Source organism: Pristiophorus japonicus, chromosome 16 (assembly GCF_044704955.1).
Source record: "Pristiophorus japonicus isolate sPriJap1 chromosome 16, sPriJap1.hap1, whole genome shotgun sequence".
NCBI lineage: Eukaryota > Metazoa > Chordata > Chondrichthyes > Pristiophoridae > Pristiophorus > Pristiophorus japonicus.
Genome location: NC_091992.1, coordinates 99,815,186 through 99,835,336, shown reverse-complemented (window position 1 = coordinate 99,835,336; position 20,151 = coordinate 99,815,186). Strand labels below are relative to the sequence as shown.

General features: G+C 42.2%; 1 protein-coding gene across 2 annotated transcripts in view; it reads left to right on the top strand.

Moving 5' to 3' along the window:
- The window catches only part of usp43a (ubiquitin specific peptidase 43a), a 429,860-nt gene that overhangs the window by 396,725 nt on the left and 12,984 nt on the right, over window positions 1-20,151 (top strand). Inside the window, exons 10-14 of one of the 2 annotated variants that reach the window (XM_070857603.1) lie at window positions 5,807-5,884; window positions 6,965-7,094; window positions 7,704-7,823; window positions 9,188-9,416; window positions 19,675-19,833. In XM_070857603.1, coding sequence (XP_070713704.1) covers window positions 5,807-5,884; window positions 6,965-7,094; window positions 7,704-7,823; window positions 9,188-9,416; window positions 19,675-19,833 — 716 coding nt within the window. The remainder of the gene's footprint in view (window positions 1-5,806; window positions 5,885-6,964; window positions 7,095-7,703; window positions 7,824-9,187; window positions 9,417-19,674; window positions 19,834-20,151) is intronic. The other variant, XM_070857604.1, reaches the window with a different exon arrangement.

Here is a 20,151-nt window from a genome sequence, read left to right as displayed (position 1 = left end):
TTGTGGGTCACACAGTGTGACACATTTAACATTAAAAATACCTGTCGTAGTAGTGCCTATAGGAGTAATAGATACTACCAGTACTCGTAATGAGTTTTCAATTAAGCGTATCTCACTTACTGAAGTAGTTATTTACTCAAATATTCTAATACCAGAGACGTGAGCAAAAAATCTTGGCTGGCACTCCGGTGCAAAACTGAGGGAGTGCTGCACTGTTGGAGGTGCCATTTTTCAGATGAGATGTTAAACCAAGACCCCGTCTACCTTCTCAGGTGGACGTAAAAGATCCCGTGACACTATTCGAAGATGATCAGGGGCGTTTTCCCCCGGTGTCCGAGCCAATATTTATCCCTCAACCAATATCATTAGATTAGATTATCAGGTTATCATCACATTGCTGTTTGTGTGGGAGCTTGCTGTGCGCAAATTGGCTGTTGCATTTCCTGCATTGCAACAGTGACTCAACTTCAAAGGTACTTTATTGACTTTAAAGCACTTTGGAAAATTTTGATTGTGAAAGGCACTATAAATACAAGTCTTTCTATAATGTGGCAGCATTTTTTAAAGTGTAGATCCTTGTAATACTAGTTAAATAAGTTTTAAATTTGTTTTGTTAGGTTTAGTCCTTTTCTTACCTGTTTTAGAATGAGTGTTAAGTACCGGTATATAGGGATTTTTAAAATGAAGTACATGCAGATCACACTGTGCCAAACTAGACTTTATGAATCCCATGATAAATCAGCGATCCATCCTATATTTCTACCACAATAACAGTGATTTAAGTTTGATTTATGTGCATGAGCTGTACTCTGAGATGGGTAACGTAGGGTAGACCTCAATTAGTGGCAGATATTTTGTTTTCGATGGTTATGCAGTGTGGGCCAGATTTTCAAGAGGCTTGCGACCGGGTTTTAGCTGCGATTTGACCCTCCGCGGCGAAAACCCAGTTGCTAAGCCCGGGCGGGATCCTCGGGTACCTGTTTGTGGTGGCGCTTCCAAGTACCGCCGGGGAGAGGTGCGCCGACGTGTAACGACTCGAATTGTGTTTGCGTCCGAGTTTCGACACTCCCGACCTGTACGTCGTGCCCAGAATAGCGACAGGTCAAACCTGTAAGAAAACCTGCAAAAAAGCTAAGTTAAAGTTTTTATTGTTTAATTTTCTTCCAACAATTAGATAGTTAAGGGTCTTGTAAATGTTATTGGAATGTTTTTTGGAAAAAAATTAATTTCCGCCGTCCAAGGCCTTTCTCGTAGCGCTCCCAGCTCCGGACTAAAGTTGCCAAAACTCGTGTTTTGCGCCAAGAATGCTTGTGCAACGCCTTCCTTCCTGGTGCAGACGTAAAGGCCGAAAGTTCGGCCTAAAAATGGTAGCACAGCGAAAACAGTAAGTGTCACGTATCGCTACAGTCTCGCCGAAAACCCCCGAAAGCCAAAAGTCTGGCCCTTAGTTTTATGTAACACTTATACTGAGTTTTCTGCCACTCGGCTTCTTTACAAGCCGCATCAGCACCCTCTACTGGTAGAAGGCCAGTTACGTCACCATTGTTGTATTTGAAGTAAACAAAAATTTTTCACACAATTGTATGGTCTTCCATCTCACTGGGTAACTGCGGCAAAAGGGAGTGTAAAACCTGCTGTGTAGACAATAAAGTGCTTGCTCCTCTCTCGTCCCTCGGAGAGGGATTATCAGTCATTTCTTTCTATTACAGATTTCTGCCTAAGCTCCCTTCACACTCGTGACCAGCTCAAAACTGCCGTGGCAACAAAATATAATCTTTGTTCGACTTATGTATTTTTATTTTCAATTTGTTTTTCTTTGTATTACAAGGAACAGTCATCTTTTTGTTCAGTCATTGTTTTCCATCTCCTCATAGTATTTTAGGACATTTTTTCTTCTAAAGTCTCCAAGCTTCAGAAAATGACGGTCAGCTAATTAAATTTGTAACTTGCCGGTGGTTTGACAGGTTTATTGAGTGAATCGCTAAGCTATACAGACCAGGTTCATTCCAGGGGAGTCAGCTGATCTCTGGTGAGACGGAAACAGGCTGCTACAAGTAGGCGGGGAATTTAGCTAGGAATCCTGATCCTAATCCCTATTCAGGGAGTGTTGGAAACGTGTGCCCATGAACATTGGTTGAGGACAGGATCAAGTTTGGCTAATCGCCCCTTTTATTTATCAAAATAAAAGGTTCATCTATATAGAACCTTATTACAAACTCAGGATATCCCAAAGCACTGTACAACCAATGGGCTACTTTGCAAATACAGTCCCTTGTTTCTGTAAGCTGCGTAGCACACAGCATGGTCCCATAATGAATGAATGAGCAGATCGTTTCTTTTTGCTTGTGTTGCCAGAGGGAGGAATGTTGGCTCGGCTATGGACAGAGCTTGCTGCTCTTTCAATCTTATATATCCATTTCTTGCCTCATCTTTTACAAACGTCTATGCTTATCATGAGCTCATGGCCTCTTGTCTTCCATTTACATACTAATAGGAATAATCTATCTGTCTATTCCCTTTTATCAAATTCCCCCTCAATCTTCTCCATTCAACTAACTCCTGATTTTTCAAAGGATCTAGGGCAGGTGGCAGTGGAAATTTAGTTGGGGGGGACCCACTTCTCTACGTAGTCCTTACCCTGCTCTACAATTTCTCCCATTAAACTGATTTTTAAATTTGAGACCTTTTTTGGAGTTTTTATTTTCTTGATGTTGGCATGGATTTGAGGTTAACTAAATACACCTATACTGCGGGGAAGAGACTATCCGATTTCTTTGGAAATCTTTGTGTGTGATAGTTGAATAGTTCTGAGATAGGATCTTAGAATCATAGAAATTTATAGCACGGAAGGAGGCCATTTCGGCCCATTGTGTCCGTGCTGGCTGACCAAGAGCTATCCAGCCTCATCCCACTTTCCAGCTTTTGATCCGTAGCCCTGTAGGTTACGGCACTTTAAGTGCACATCCAAGTATCTTTTAAATGTGATGAGGGTTTCTGCCTCTACCACCCTTTCAGGCAGTGAGTTCCAGACCCCCACCACCCTCTGTGAAGAAATTTCCCCTCACATCTCCTCTAAACCTCCTCCCAATTACTTTAAATCTATGCCCCCTGGTTGTTGACCCCTCTGCCAAGGGAAATAGGTGCTTTATATCCAGGCCCCTCATAATTTTATACACCTCAATCAGGTCTCCCCTCGACCTCCTCTGTTCCAAACAATAGAGACCCAGCATCTCCAATCTTTCCTCATATCAAAATTTTCCAGTCCAGGCAACATTCTTGTAAATCTCCTCTGTACCCTTTCTAGTGCAACCAGATCTTTCCTGTAATACGGTGACCAGAACTGCACACCGTACTCCAGCTAAGAGATGTATAACTCTTGTTTTTGATCTAAAGCATATTAAAGAAGGCGTCTTGTCATCAGTACACCATATAAATTCAAACCATTTTTGTTAAAAATGTGGATAGTGAAGTTTCATGCAAATATATTCACTTTTATTAGTTACTAATGTTGTATAACACAATTTTACACCTTGGCCGAGAAATTTGTCTCTGGCAGTGGTGCAAAGCGATAGGTATCGGATCGGTTGTCTGTTACTGCAGTTAATGGAACTGAATATTGGATGCTGCGTATAGCGGGCGCTGATCCGATAGCGCCCATTTTGCTCCACCGCCTGGTATGAATTTCTGGGCCCCTGCGTTTTATTTACTGTCCAGTTCTAATTCATGTAATGGATAGTTTAAGTAGTTCCTTTGTGACTTGAAATAATAATTCTCCTCCAGTGTCATTTTCAAGTGGCAAACAATTGCGAAATCAACATGGGAGCAGACTAAAGATCACAATTATCTGAAAAGATAATGGTCTATGAACTGAAAATTCACAGTGAGCTCCACGCACAATTTAACAGACTGAGAGATACTGGAGTAGATTTGTCAGCTTTCCCCAAAGTGCTCTTGTATTGCTGACCTTACACTGCTAACCAGACACAGTCACACTGGTTATTTGATTTTGATCGATTTAACTGCTTGAGAAAGATTTGTCCTCTCCAAGCTGGGAGAAGGAATATAAGCTGTGAGTTTGCTAGTAACAATTTAATTTAATATAAACACAAATGTTGTTCCTGTCAAACTCAGCAAAATTCAATGTGGCCATTTTGATTGTCCTTTAATCCTTCTATCCACCCCCAAATTATATAGGCTAAGATTAGTGTCATTGTTCTTGGCCTGTTATTTCTTTAACCCTGTATGAATCCATTGTTCATTGTATTTATTGTGCATTTTAGATACCTTCTCTTTGTACAATGTCTTGTTTCTGCACTTAACTCAAGGGATTGTAGGAGGCATGCCCCAATTATATTATGCTTAAATTTTCAGGTGTATAATGCTGCTCAGTAGACAGATCCTTGCATCGGATAAATGCAGCCTTGAATAATCTATCATTCAAAAGCAAAATTCTGAGGATGCTGGAAATCTGAACTAAAAACAGAAAATGCTCGGGCTTGAAGTTTCAACTTATGTTGCACTCTTTAAAGTGCACACTTGTCTGTGATATGGTCAATTCTGTCTGTAGAAATCTATCCACCTTTTATCTGCTGAAGGCAGCCAAAGAACTATTGTTACTGTCATTCACTTGTATGTAGAATACAAGGTTTCTGACCTCGTTGAGATTTTTTTAAGTGGCTTGGGAGGAGTGTGCGGTGCAATTAAAACCAGTAGTGTTTTATCTATAGCCATACAATAGTTGTTTTTAAGGGTTCGATTTGATTTTTTAATAGGCCATGAGCAACCTACTTTCCATTACTTCCATATGCAATAACAGCTGTAAGCATGCCCAAGGGGTGGTTGTTCTGCACTTAACTAAAGGGGTTGTAGGAGGCATGCCCCAATTATATTATGCTTAAATTTTCAGGTGTATAATGCTGCTCAGTAGACAGATCCTTGCATAGATTATTCAAGGCTGCATTTATCCTATCATTCAAAAGCAAAATTCTGAGGACGCTGGAAATCTGAACTAAAAACAGAAAATGCTGGAAATACTCAGCAGGTCAGGCAGCATCTGTGGAACGAGAAACAGAATTAACGTATCAGGTCGATGACCTTTTGTCAGAACGGGAAAATGTTAGTTGTAACAGGTTTTAAGCAGGGGCAGGGAAGGGGGAGGAAAGAACAAAAGGAAAGGTCTGTGATGGGATGGAAGGCGAGCGAGATTAAATGACAAAGAGACAATGGTGCAAGGCAAAAGGAGATGTTGATGGGACAAGTAAAGAAACAAAAGATAGGTCTAGAGGAGGTATAAGTGGGAATAGCAGAATCGTCAGCAGCTGCCATCCGACAAAATGGGGGCAGAGGTTATGATCTGAAATTGTTGAACTCAATGTTCAGTCCAGAAGGCTGTTAAATGTCAAATAGAAAGATGAGGTGCTGTTCCTCGAGCTTGCATTGAGCTTCATTGGAACCGTGTAGGAGGCCAAGGACCGAGAGATCAGAGTGGGAGTGGAGTGGAGAATTAAAGTGACAAGCAACCGGAAGCTTGGGATCATGCTTGCGGACTGAATGGAGGTGTTCCACAAAGCGGTCACCAAATCTGCATTTGGTCTCCCCAATGTAGAGGAGGCCGCATTGTGAGCAGCGAATACAGTATACTAAATTGAAGTAGGTACATGTAGATCGCAGTTTTACCTGGCAAGGAGTGTTTGGGACCCTGGACGGTAGGAAGGGAGGTGATTAAAGGGTATCGTGTTGCTTTCAATGTAAGGGCCAGGTATGAAAGTTTTGCTGAGTGATTCTAACATGTACTTGTTATTTTTAGGGCATTGCATTCCTGTGGTCCAGGTGGACCCCCACATATAAAGCTTGTTTTGGAATGGGATCAAAGGACTAAAGATAGGTGAGTCAGTAAATGCAAACACTCAAGATGGATCAGTATTTGACTTTCATCTGCAGAAACGTGTTGTTAAAATGAACTCAAAATGCACTGCAATGTGAAATGCGTAGTGGGCGTGCACTGATGGATTATGAATATGAAGGAATGGGAATTCCATCAAGGAAAATAATACAGCACGTGAGATAAAAATAAGGACGGTAAAGTTCTTACAGATGATAACATCCAGAATTGCAGAGTGCAGGGTCAATAGATCTAACTGCACAATTACAGATTCAGGTCTGACACGGGTGTTCACTCGGGTTCAGTGGTTCAGCAGTTCATTAAGCTGCCTGGACTCCCACTGTCCTGTATGCACTCGTACAGGACCCAGGACTGTACAATGAAACTCCCTTGAATTCTGGACCAGATCTGAGTCTTGTGCACATGTAATCACTTTTTGAAGGTGAACCCAGTCAACACGGGGTGAGATGACGTTGGGTTCAGTTCATTAGCTGCTTTATCCCACAATCGGCAAAATGTACAGACCAGTGAGGATGACAAGAGACACTTGGTACAATCAGTGTAACTTCTATTCATGTACTACAGCTATTACAAAAATAAATAAAGAACATGCATACAATAGGGATTGAGCATCTGAGCTATGAGGAGAGACAGACTGAGCTGACAATGTTCACATTGGAGAAAAGGCAGCTCGGGGGCCGATGTTGAGGTTTTCAGAATTATAAGGGGTATAGTACTGAACCCTCAAAAACTGTTTGACATAACCTCAAACTTGAACCATGAATTCAAGCTGTGATTTAAGTACTTCACACACAGGTTGGTGAATGCATGAAACAGACTGACCAGGAAGATGATGGAGCCTCAGCAAACTTAAGAGTGAAATACATTTTTGGCTAAAGAAACGATTGAGAGATACAAATGATTGCCACACTAAACTCAGTGTTCTAAGCATAGGACTGGCCAGTTGGACTGCAATGGATTTCCAGTGCTATATATTCCTATGCACACGTGCTCCTGTTTGTAAAGAGCAATCTGGCTTCATTACAGTGTGTAACCACAGTGGAATATTTATTTGCTTTTCAGCTTGTTTGGAAGCATTCAGGAAGAAGTTGTCCAGGATGCAGAGAGTGTTCGGACACAGCAGCAGGCACATCAGCAGGCACACAGCTGTACACTGGCCGAGTGCTTTGAACTGTATACAAAGGAGGAACAGGTAAGGAGGGAGGTTGGACTGTCCATCAAATACAGCACCGTGCAACCATTACTGGTCAGAGATAAAGTTCGAGGGCAACATACAAGTTCAGCTATATAAAATTATCAATAGATGCTGCAGTGTAAAAAAAAAATCAAGAACATAATTGGGTTTAATTTGACAAATACAGGACTGAAGCCAAGTCTTTACTTATTTCTCCCATACTTTTCAATCTCCTCGTATCATCAACCGTTCCCAATGGAGAGCTTGACTAAGTGACTTGCTATCGGGCCTCTGACAAGCACACGCTACCACCAGTCCCCAGGAGCTACATGAGAGCGGCCTGCCCTTCTGTTGTTGTACATGATTTATTGTTTTCTTCTCGTCCTTTTGCCACCTGCCTCCCAACAGTCCGGCTGAAATCAACATTTTACCAAGTGGTGAATCGCTGGTCAGGAATTATTGGTTGTAAATCTGCAGTGAGGCATAGTGTTACATCAGTGCACTCGTAATCTTTTTCAACACGAAGTAGGCACACAATGAACATGAAATCTTGTTTTCTGTGGCAGGCTATACCTCAAGTGTTGAAAAGCTTTAGAATGTTGATATAATTCACTTGTTTCTCTACAGTTAGCTCCAGATGATGCCTGGCGATGCCCACACTGTAAAAATCTTCAACAGGGGATGGTCAAGCTTAATTTATGGACTTTGCCTGACATTCTTATAATTCATCTGAAGCGATTCCGACAGGTATCTGTGAGAAAATAGCTCTGATTTATTTAAACCTTTTCTTTTACTTTACAAAACCATTGGTATGAATTGATTGTCTTTGGGAGCAGCATAAAAAGTGTGTTTTGGTGACATTGATGGAGAGGCTATTTAATATAATGTTTATATTGGGAAGGATGAGCAGTGCACCATGTATCGGTGCTGCAGTGTGAATGGTTCAGTCTCGCTCCGTGTGTTCCACTGGTCCCTGTACTGTGGGGATGAATCAACTTCACATTACCCTCTTTTCAGTTGAAATTATGCTGTGTGATAGTAATAATAATGTTTTATATTAATATGAAACCCCTTTATTATTTTAGCAAAATGATCATCCAGTTGATTTAAACTAGTTAACACATCTTTATTAAAATTGCAGACAACAGAATTTGATTCAAAAGCGTTAACACAAAATGATTAGTAATATCACAGTGTGATTTCAAGCTATTTGTGTTGTTGTTGCTTTGCACATTTCAAGGGTCATTTTACACATCTTCACTGCTATTACAGAAGCTGTGGTGAGCATGGGTCAGGGAATGGGGCTCCACAGTGCTCGCCCCTACCTCTGACTCCCACTTGCATCGAACAAGGTTCTGTGCCATCAGCAGAACTTCACGAGAAGACTCCTTTTTAATCTGTTGGGTGACAATTTAATCCGTGAGCCAGTTATTTGTCTCATTACCTACTTTGTCATGCTTTCGTGAAAAGTTAACTTTTCATTTCAGCCTCTTTTTGTCTTTGTACTTGGAACAATTTTCCTCAATTATTTTCAACGTATTAGGTGTGATCTTCTCGTAGTAGATTGTCATTTGAACTACTGTGATCCTGTGTAAATGTTCATTCAATTATCACTTTTTCAATTCCAATTAAACACAACTTTGGTTGGAGACTGGGAGTTAACGTTAAAATCCCCTGAGTGAGTGATGTACTTGAAGGGGTTCATGCTTTGGGAGGCTGTTGCTGAGGTATAAACCTTTCAACACCCACACAGGAAGAACAAATAATTACACACCCGCTACTGAAGTTAGAATGGATTTTCAAAGTAGATATTGCAATGCTACAGGGTTGTGGAGTTAATAATGTTTTATTGTACACAGAGTTGTCGACACCTGTTATTCTGTTGATTTTTGCATCAGTGTTTTAACACATGGAATTCCCCAAAGTAGAAGGGCGAGTGAGACCGTTTTTCTTCCGCCCTGTGAATTGTGAGCATTAAAGCAATGATGAAAATCAATAAACCGTTAACAGACTTATGCTGACAACTCTTTTTTTTTTTATTGTGAGGGATGTTAGTACAAGGTTAGATAAACCAGAGAAAGTTGATGCCATGTAACATTTCAATTTTTCAGGTGGGAGAGAGAAGAACCAAACTTTCTACTCTGGTCAAATTTCCACTAATTGGCATCGATATGACTCCTCATGTGGTGAAGAGAACTCCGAGCTCGAAGAACTTTTTATCCCACTGGTCACCATGGCGGCGACCGCGTGCCCCTTCTGGGAATAGTCAAGAAAACTACGTGTATGACTTGTATGCTGTGTGCAACCATCATGGGAGCATGCAAGGAGGTCACTATACAGGTAGGTCGCCAGTATCTCTGTACCCTCATGTACAGTCAGTATTACTGCATTCTACCCACCCATAGTGCAAGTAATCCAATTATTTATCCATCCATATATATAAAATACATTCATTTATTAAAAATGGTGCATTAGCATGTGCAGACGTCATCGAATATGTCACACTGATACAGAATAGGCTTAAAATAATGGGTCCGGAATTGCGGCCTCTCCGGGTGCGTACGATGTGTGCACGCCCCCAAAGAGGCCCCGCAGGGTCCATGCTTAGGCGCGCGAAGAGCATGCGCCTAAACCCTGCATTTGTGATCTGTCAAAATTTATTTTGACGGATTGCACACATCCCCGGGAGAAGGGCCTTCGCGGGCAGAGATTGGGCTATTTGTCCAACTCCTGCCCAGCGAATGTCTTTAACACTCTTACGCCTGGTGTTTTTAGGGGTATTCTCAATGATAATGGGAGCTCCATACAAACGGAACTCACCGTTACTATCAATGAGAATACTCCATTTTCATTAGTGGTCCAGGCCCACGTGGTCCAGAAAGTTGAATAAAAGGTGCAATGGACACAATGCTATGAACATTGTTAATGGATCTTCTGTGGGGTTGCCGACAGTAAGGTTGATGATCTGCTTTATAAGGATAGAAGTGTAACGCAGTAAGCCTAGTTCCTAAAATCTTAACGCTCTACTCAGAACTCCTACATGGCAAGTGAGCCCCAGGTGGGCAAAGGAAACGTTTCAAGGACACCCTCAAAGCCTCCTTGATAAAATGCAACATCCCCACCGACACCTGGGAGTCCCTGGCTGGCCAAAGACCACCCAAAGTGGAAGAAGAGCATCCGGGGGGGGGGGGGGGCACTGAGCACCTCGAGTCTCGTCGCCGAGAGCATGCAGAAAGCAAGCACAGGCAGCGGAAGGAGCGTGCGGCAAACCAGTCCCACCCACCCTTTCCTTCAACAACTGTGTGTACCAGCTGCGACAGAGACTGTAATTCCCATATTGGACCGTTCAGTCACCTAAGAACTCACTTTGAGTGGAAGCAAGTCTTCCTTGATTTCGAGGGACTGCCTATGATGATGATGATGATGGTCCTGATGATCCCAGGATGCCCGTTCGATCCTGGGATGCGTGAGCCTCTGCACTGGGCTGCACATATCGGCCTCGGTGCAGAAGTGTTCGTTCCTCCGAGACCTCAAGGTACTTTTGTAAATAAATTTCAGCAGGAGGCATCTGCTTGCGGGAAGCCTCCGACCGCAATTTCTGGCCCATTGTATATCTGGCCTGGTATCAGACAAGTGCATTTCAATTTTCAATCTTCCAGTCCAAGCAACATTTCTAAATGGCCTGACTCTCTGTTTATCAACAGTAAGATTTTGCGACCTTAGAACTAGGCTTACTGCATTACACTTCTATCCTTATAAAGCAGAATCATCATAGGTGGTCCCTCGAAACGAGGATGACTTGCTTCCACGCCAAAAAAAGGACGAGTTCACAGGTGTTTCAATGAAGGACCCGAATTATGTCCTGAAGGGTGGAAGATGCCTGTGCATGCATTTTTTTAAGGTGGGGTGGCCGTTGCACACCAGTCACCACTCGGGCTTGACAGAGCTAGTTCTTGGTCCAGTGGCAAGGATTACCCAAGACAACTGGAGACCAGCTCTGCTGCACAGACCTAGTGCGCACACACATCGCAGTGTGGGCTGGTCCGTGCTGCCCCTAGGCCCCTGGACCCGAACTCGCGCCTCCCCTGGGCCCCGATCACGTCCCTCCACAGTCTCTTAAAAGTAGAATATCATCCAACTTCCTGTCGGCACCCCACAGAAGATCCATTAACAATGTCCAGCAGCTTTGTGTCCATTGCACCATTTATTTAACTTTCTGTTCTGTGCCACACTTCATTGGAAGCATTTTTTTTAAAGGGCCAGGAAAGCTGATCAATTGCATTGCACAGAGAAACAGAAGATATCTTATTTACGAGTCAGAATGACTGTACCTTCTATTTGTCCTCATTAAACATACTTAAAACAAAGAGCATGTCAGTGTTGGGTGCTTGAAACCAATCAGCACTTTTGAATCTGCATGACCAAACAACAATTAATCACTAATTGACCTGTGCATGTGTTTACTGAACAATAATTATACTTTGTGACTTTTGGCACAGCTCCACTTGTTACAGCAGAATAATACCTTGTTCACTACAGGGTATAATACTTGCGTTCTTATAAAACAGCATATCATGATTTTCTGTGAGCAACTTTATTTGAGATCTGTTTGTGTGTGTTTATAATGTCATATGTAGAGCACACACTTCTTGCAAGCATCAGACTTGCTTCCCACCACATTTTAGCCATCACACACCGTCACATTTAAGCGTATCCCTAGACTTGTAGTGAGCAATGCCACAAGTGATCTTCAAATGTGGGCGTCAATTTCTTACAATTGTGTACACTTCTGGTGTCACGCTTTCTTTCTTCCTTAGTCACCATCGTTTTTTCACCAATGTGACACTGGTAATACTTAAAGTCCCATCTTGCATTATTTTAATGGGTCATGCTATAATGTCTATTAAAATGAGCATTGTACTTGCCTGTAATTATCTTTCAGTGCTCCCAAATATTGCAGTTCTAAAACTCTGTCCAGAGTTATGTCTACAGTTAGCTCGGCAACTGTGAATGAATTAAATAATTAATTAATGATTAAATAATTGTACAGCCTCGAGACACAATTTGGGCTTCAGTTTGCACATTTATTCAATAATAAATGCATCTTCAAATCATGGACTATGGCCTCTGGGGCAACGTGATAGCCGACAATTAATTAAATGCTAATAGATCTCCCCTGATATTGCTCATCCTCTGGGCTCTGAGTTTGTATCAGCGTAGGGTGATGGAGCTTCCTCTCTTGTACTGGGAGGATCCCAACTAAAGGGGGATGTGATGGACTTAAATCCAGTTACCAGCAAGGCCTTGCGCATCAAATCACAGCACAAAATCATCCTGTCCATTATATGAGGAGTATATATATAAAAAAAATCAAACATGAAAAGGTCACAATTGAGTTATGAAGTTCGAGGCCAGAGAGCATTGTTCTGTACGTGTCATGTTTCTGATCTTCCATTTAAGAAGGATTATTCTTCATGAAAATGACTGGGCCCCCTTTTAATATAGCTAGGGCAAGTGGTTTATTGGTTCCACGATAAATCCCAACAACTATGTGGCAGCACAATCCGATGCTTCAGCGCTAAAGTTTTGTATAAGAGTGATCACAACTTAACTGCAGTCTCCAGTTAAAGCAAATCAAAACATAAAACCAAACAGTTCCTTAAATATTTCATAAAATACAAAAATGTCACCAGTTCATAGCAAGTTAATGGTAGAGTTATAATAAAAACAGGAAATTACCTTATCAGATTACTTGTGGAGGAAACCGTTTACACCGGATTAGATCTAAACAACAAACCACACCTCTTTAACTCTGTTTTTTTTTTCAAAATAACATTGCAGCATTGAATTGGCTCATCTTGTATCAATTCTTAACCAGGTTTTGTTTTAACTGCATCCACCAACAATGAAAAAAGGAGGGACCATCAGTTGGGAATTTTGGTAAAAGACATGTATGGATTTTTAAACTTGTACACAAAAGAAGACAGTAACACAATGCACAATAACTTCTTGATGGTGGTTCCTCAAACATCCGCTGTGACTGACCCTACTGCACTTTTTCTCCTTATCCTCCTTAACCTCTCTGCAGCTGTTGACGCAGTTGGCCACACTATCCTCCTTCAATGCCTCTCCATTATCCAGCATAGTGGCACTGCCTCTGTTTGGTTCCACTATCACCTATACAATCATAGCCAGAGCATCTCCAGCAATGGCACTGGATTCCCCCAAGATTTATCCTTGGCTCTTCCTCTTACCTACATGTTGCCCATTGGTGACATCATCTGAAGACATTGGGTCAGCTTCCACGTATATGTTGAAGACACCCAGCTCTATCCACTGCCACTCTCTACTCGTCCACTATCTCTCTATTGTCATATTGCTTGTCTGACATCCAGTCTTGAATAAGCTACAGTTTGCTCTGAATTGCATGTCTACAAAATACATAAAATCACACGAGACCCGGGATAGTTCTGGCGACAGAATCTAACATAAATATATTGGTGTTTCTAGTAGCACCATTGCTTCCAGTATTGGTGGCTTGCTCTGGGTTTTCAGACTCGTGGCTTTGAATGCTCCTCATTGACCAACATTGTCAGCATTCTACTGGGGAAGAATTTGATTCAGAAACCATCGTGAGGCTTATACAGAGAGATGTGAGAACGAGGGAGCAAGAATGGCCTTTCCTGAGTCACAAGCTTACAACTGACACCAAATTGTTTTTTTTACAGAAATTTGACCATGCAGGACAAAAGCAAGCTGACATCAATTTTGGCAGTTGACCTAAATCATACTTTGTAGCCAGCCTATAAAATGTATATTTTACAAATTATAGAAAAAGCGAAGTCTTTATGAAGTGATGCTATAGAACAATAGGTACCAAGGGGGGATATGTTACGAATTACTAACATATGAAAGAAAGAGCTTGCATTTATATAGTACCTTTCACAACCTCAGGTAACCCCAAAGCTCTTTGCAAGCAGTTAATTGCTTTTGAAGTATAGTCACTTTCATCATGTTGGGAAATGTGGCAGCCAACTTGCACACAGAAATTTTTCACAAACAGCAATGTAATAAATGTTCAGAAAGGCAGTTTTTTTTAATAGCAGTTGAGAGATAAACATTGGCTGTGACACTGGGGGACCTCCCCTGCTCTTTGAATATTGCCATGGGATCTTCTACATCTCGATGAGGGGGCAATTTAGGCCTCAGCTTATCATCTCATTTAAAAACAGCACCTCCAACAGTGGCAGCATTCTGTCATTGTGCTTTGATTATGTGCTGAAGTCTCCAGAGTGGAGCTTGTACCCATGATCACCTGATTCAGAGAAGAATGTTCTCCCACTGAGCCAAGGTTAACACCATATTAAGTGATTCAGATGACTGATGTACCACTCAACTATTTAGACACACAGATGTACACTTCGACATACATGTTCTGTATAATAGATGGCTATTAATAGAATTTAGTGGATGACTTAAAGATATTTTAGGAGCAAATCAGAGTGATTCTGAGTGGCAAATTTATCATGTGACTTGAGTTTTGGTAATGCTGATGCCTTGCAGCTTAAAGTAAAGCAATATTAGTGGTGTTGTGAGGCACAGCGGCTTGGGCTGTTAGGATGTGGTGAGCTGCCAATCTTAGTGAAGCAGTCATGGAGAGGTGCAGGATGGAAACTATCCCAGAAGTGGAGTGGGGAAACTGGTGAATGAAGTACTCATTTGTCTGTTCTCAAGGAAAAGTGGGTGGTGTGGGGAGACTAGTGAATGGAAAAAAAATGAAATCAGAAACTCCCCCACCCCACCTCCCAAAAAATGATTTTATTTCACGACATATGTTGTATGTGTTAGGAAAAAAACAAACACTCTCAATACAGTCTAAAAATAAAATGATACAGCTCGAAAATATCCTGCAAAAGATTTAAAGTTTCAAACAATGCTAAATATCGTGTTCGGCTTTCATGTGTGTGCCCATAATTAGTTAAACTAAACTGTGTCACTGTTCTGCCAAAGTGACGTGGATTGGGTGATGGCCTCAACAGAAGTCCCAACTGTTTTTCTCACTTCTGTTAGACATCAGCTACACGTTCATATGTTAAGCTACCACAGACACCCTTACTTGCAATATAAATGACTTAAAGAACTGGAATATTTTCTAATGAATGTGTTCCACCAATGAGGCAGACAAAAAGCAGGAAACTATAGACCAGTTAGCCTAATATCTGTCGTTGGGAAAATGCTGGAGTCCATTATTAAGGAAGCAGTAGCGGGACATTTGGAAAAGTATAATTCAATCAAGCAGAGTCAGCATGGTTTTATGAAAGGGAAATCATGTTTGACAAATTTGCTGGAGTTCATTGAGGATGTATCGAGCAGGGTGGATAAGGGGGAACCAGTGGATGTGGTGTATTTGGATTTCCAGAAGGCTTTCGATAAGGTGCCACATAAAAGGTTACTGCACAAGATAAAAGTTCACGGGGTTGGGGGTAATATATTAGCATGGATAGCGGATTGGCTAACTAACAGAAAACAGAGAGTCGGGATAAATGGGTAATTTTCCGGTTGGCAAACAGTGACTAGTGGGGTGCCGCAGGGATCGATGCTGGGTCCTCAACTATTTACAATCTACATTAATGACATAGATGAAGGGAGCGAGTGTAATGTAGCCAAGTTTGCTAATGATACAAAGATGGTTGGGAAAGCAAATTGTGAAGAGGATACAAAAAATCTGCAAAGGGATATAGACAGGCTAAGTGAGTGGGCAAAAATTTGGCAGATGGAATATAATGTGGGAAAATGTGAGGTTATCCACTTTGGCAGAAAAAATAGAAAAGCAAATTATAATTTTAAAAGGAGAAAAATTGCAAAGTGCTGCAGAACAGAGGGATCTGGGGGTCCTTGTGCATGGAGCACAAAGTTAGTTTGCAGGTACAGCAAGTAATCAGGAAGGCAAATGGAATGTTGGCCTTTATTGCAAGGGGGATAAAGTATAAAAGCAGCAAAGTCCTGCTACAACTGTACAGGGTATTGGTGAGGCATACGGCTTTGGTCTCCGTATCTAAAGAAGGATATACTTGCATTGGTGGCTGTTCAGAGAAGGTTCACTAGGTTGATTCCGGAGATGAGGAGGCTGACTTATAAAGATAGGTTGGGCTTATACACGAAAAATGGCGCCGAAAACTTACCTCGGTATTCTCCCCGCCTCCTTGGGACGTCGTAGGCCTAGGCGTGGCGCAGCACAAGCAGTGGGGGGGCAGAACCAGGTCCTGCCGTTGAAAACCGTGTCGGGACCTCTGCACATGGGCGCTAGAGTGTACGCGCATGTACAGTACCTCCAGAATCTCTGCGTGTGCTCACAGGCTGTGTGGAAGGGGCCCGAAGCTGAATGAGCACCCTCATCAGCGGCCAGAATGTGCAGAGCTTGCTATAGACTCTGTGCAACAGTACCCAGCTGCTTGTGTTTATCTGCAGTAAAGCTTTGCTGAAGGTAGGACTTCTATTTTTTATTTGTTTATTTATTTATTGATTGATTATGTGGTCCTAAATTCTTGTTTGATTTACATAGAAACATAGAAAATAGGTGCAGGAGTAGACCATTCGGCCCTTCGAGCCTGCACCACCATTCAATGAGTTGATGGCTGAACATGCAACTTCAGTACCCCATTCCTGCTTTCTCGCCATACCCCTGGATCCCCCTAGTAATAAGGACTACATCTAACTCCTTTTTGAATATATTTAGTGAATTGGCCTCAACAACTTTCTGTCGTAGAGAATTCCACAGGTTCACCACTCTCTGGGTGAAGAAGTTTCTCCTCATCTCGGTCCTAAATGTCTTACCCCTTATCCTTAGACTGTGACCCCTGGTTCTGGACTTCCCCAACATTCATAAAAACGTAAGAATTAGGAACAGGAGTAGGCCATCTAGCCCCTCAAGCCTGCTCCGGCACTCAACAAGATCAGGGCTGATCTGGCCGTGGACTCAGCTCCACTTACCCGCCCGCTCCCCATAACCCTTAATTGGTTAAAAATCTATCTATCTGTGATTTGAATATATTCAGTGAGCTAGCCTCAACTTCTTCCTTGGGCAGAGAATTCCACAGATTCACAACCCTCTGGGAGAAGAAATTCCTTCTCAACTCGGTTTTAAATTGGCTCCCCCGTATTTTGAGGCTGTGCCCCCTAGTTCTAGTCTCCCCGACCAGTGGAAACAACCTCTTTGCCTCTATCCTGTCTATCCCCTTCATTATTTTAAATATTTCTATAAGATCACCCCTCATCCTTCTGAACTCCAACGAGTAAAGACCCAGTTAACTCAATCTATCATCATAAGGTAACCCCCTCATCTCCGGAATCAGCCTAGTGAATCGTCTCTGTACCCCTTCCAAAGCTAGTATATCCTTCCTTAAGTAAGGTGACCAAAACTGCACACAGTACTCCAGGTGCGGCCTCACCAATACCCTGTACAGTTGCAGCAGGACCTCCCTGCTTTTCTACTCCATCCCTCTCGCAATGAAGGCCAACATTCCATTCGCCTTCCTGATTACCTGCTGCACCTGCAAACTAACTTTTTGGGATTCATGCACAAGGACCCTCGGGTCCCTCTGCACCGCAGCATGTTGTAATTTCTCCCCATTCAAATAATATTCCCTTTTACTGTTTTTTTTTCCCAAGGTGGATGACCTCACATTTTCCGACATTGTATTCCATCTGCTAAACCTTAGCCCATTCGCTTAACCTATCTAAATCTCTTTGCAGCCTCTCTGTGTCCTCTACACAACCCGCTTTCCCGCTAATCTTTGTTTCATCTGCAAATTTTGTTACACTACACTCTGTCCCCTCTTCCCGGTCATCTATGTATATTGTAAACAGTTGTGGTCCCAGCACCGATCCCTGTGGCACACCACTAACCACCAATTTCCAATCCGAAAAGGACCCATTTATCCCGACTCTCTGCTTTCTGTTAGCCAGCCAATTCTCGATCCATGCTAATATATTTCCTCTGACTCCACGTACCTTTATCTTCTGCAGTAACCTTTTGTGTGGCACCTTATCGAATGCCTTTTGGAAATCTAAATACACCACATCCATCGGTACACCTCTATCCACCGTGCTCGTTATATCCTCAAAGAATTCCAGTAAATTAGTTACACATGATTTCACCTTCGTGAATCCATGTTGCGTCTGCTTGATTGCACTATTCCTATCTAGATGTCCCGCTATTTCTTCCTTAATGATAGCTTCAAGCATTTTCCCCACTACAGATGTTAAACTAACCGGCCTATAGTTACCTGCCTTTTGCCTGCCCCCTTTTTTAAACAGAGGCGTTACATTAGCTGCTTTCCAATCCGATGGCACCTCCCCAGATTCCAGAGAATTTTGGTAGATTATAACGAATGCATCTGCTATAACTTCCGCCATCTCTTTTAATACCCTGGGATGCATTTCATCAGGACCAGGGGACTTGTCTACCTTGAGTCCCATTAGCCTGTCCAGCACTATCCCCCTAGTGATAGTGATTGTCTCAAGGTCCTCCCTTCCACATTCCCGTGACCAGCAATTTTTGGCATGGTTTTTGTCTCTTCCACTGTGAAGACCGAAGCAAAATAATTGTTTAAGGTCTCAGCCATTTACATTCAAGTTTACTCTTCATCTGCTTTCAAAAGGAATTCTGTAAAATAGTTTGGCTGAAACTCTTATTTACAGGACTTGCTATAATATATTTGCTAGTTTACCAATCCATTTTTAATGTTGTTGTTTAGTGCTTTGTAAGTCTTGGTGCTAGGTGCAGGTCCTCTTAGCTTCCTTGTATTTTTTATTTGTTATTGAATGCTTATTTTTGTGCTTTGTTAGTGCTTGGTGCTTTAAATGTACTTATGCTGCTTTAATGTTGTTGTGATTCACAACAACATTTGCACGGTCCTCTCACTTCCCTTCCCCCCCCCCCCCGCCCCAATCTCTGGCTACCTGCGCTGATTTCTTAACTCACCGCAAGGTTTTGCTGTGCGGTCACAAGTGGCCACATACACTGGCCTAACTTAGTTTGGAGTAACTTTTAGCTGTCTAAACTTGCTTAAATGGCCAAAACCGGTGTAAGTGGCTGGTAACGCCTCCTTTTGGGGAAAAAAAATCTAAACTAAAAAAAAACCTAACTAACTCACTTACACTGGAGCAAATTAAATGGGCAGAATTGTGATTTTTAAGATACTCCAAAAAAAAAACGGAGCAACTCCTGGGCAAATTTGGGCCCGATGTCTCAGAATAAGGGGCCGCCCATTTAAACTGAGATGAGGAGACATTTCTTCTCTGAGGGTTGTAAATCTAAGGAATTCTCTGCCCCAAAGAGCTGTGGAGGCTGGGCCATTGAATACATTTAAGACGGAGATAGACAGATTTTTGAGCGATAAGGGAGTAAAGAGTTATGGGGAACGGGATCTTATTAAATGGCAGAGTAGGCTCGAGGGGCCAGGTGGCCTACTCCTGCTCCTATTTCTTATGTTACTATGTTCTAATGTAACGTGGATATTGGGGAAGTAAATGGGGAAATGCTCAACACTGCAGCTGTTTTGTTCTGGTTTGTTGATTTTACTCTTGTGTTTATCAGCATACTGCAGAAACTCTGTGGACGGGCAGTGGTATGGTTATGATGACAGTAATGCAGAATTGATTCCAGAAGGAGAGGTCTGTACTCGTGGTGCCTACATACTCTTTTACCAAAAAAGGAACTCCATTCCACCCTGGTCGGCCAACAGCTCTGTGGCAGGTATGTGGAATTTAAGAATTGCAGTTTGTTACCGTAATAGTATGTGACTCGGTGACCAGCCCTTTTCTGGTCAAAGGCAGCTAGTAGACAGTTCATGAAAAGGTTAGACTCTTGTTAGGAAATGGTGCATCAATGACAAGTGAACAAGTGATGCAAAATTTAGCTTACAAGCCTGAGGATGAGGAATTTATTCTAGGTGTATTTGGGTGCAGGTTTGTGCGGATTTGCTGCCATCAAGTGATGGAGCTGTATTGCATATTTGGAGCTAGTTTGTTTACACGGCTGAGGAAAGAGGACAATAGGCAGAAATGAGATGAG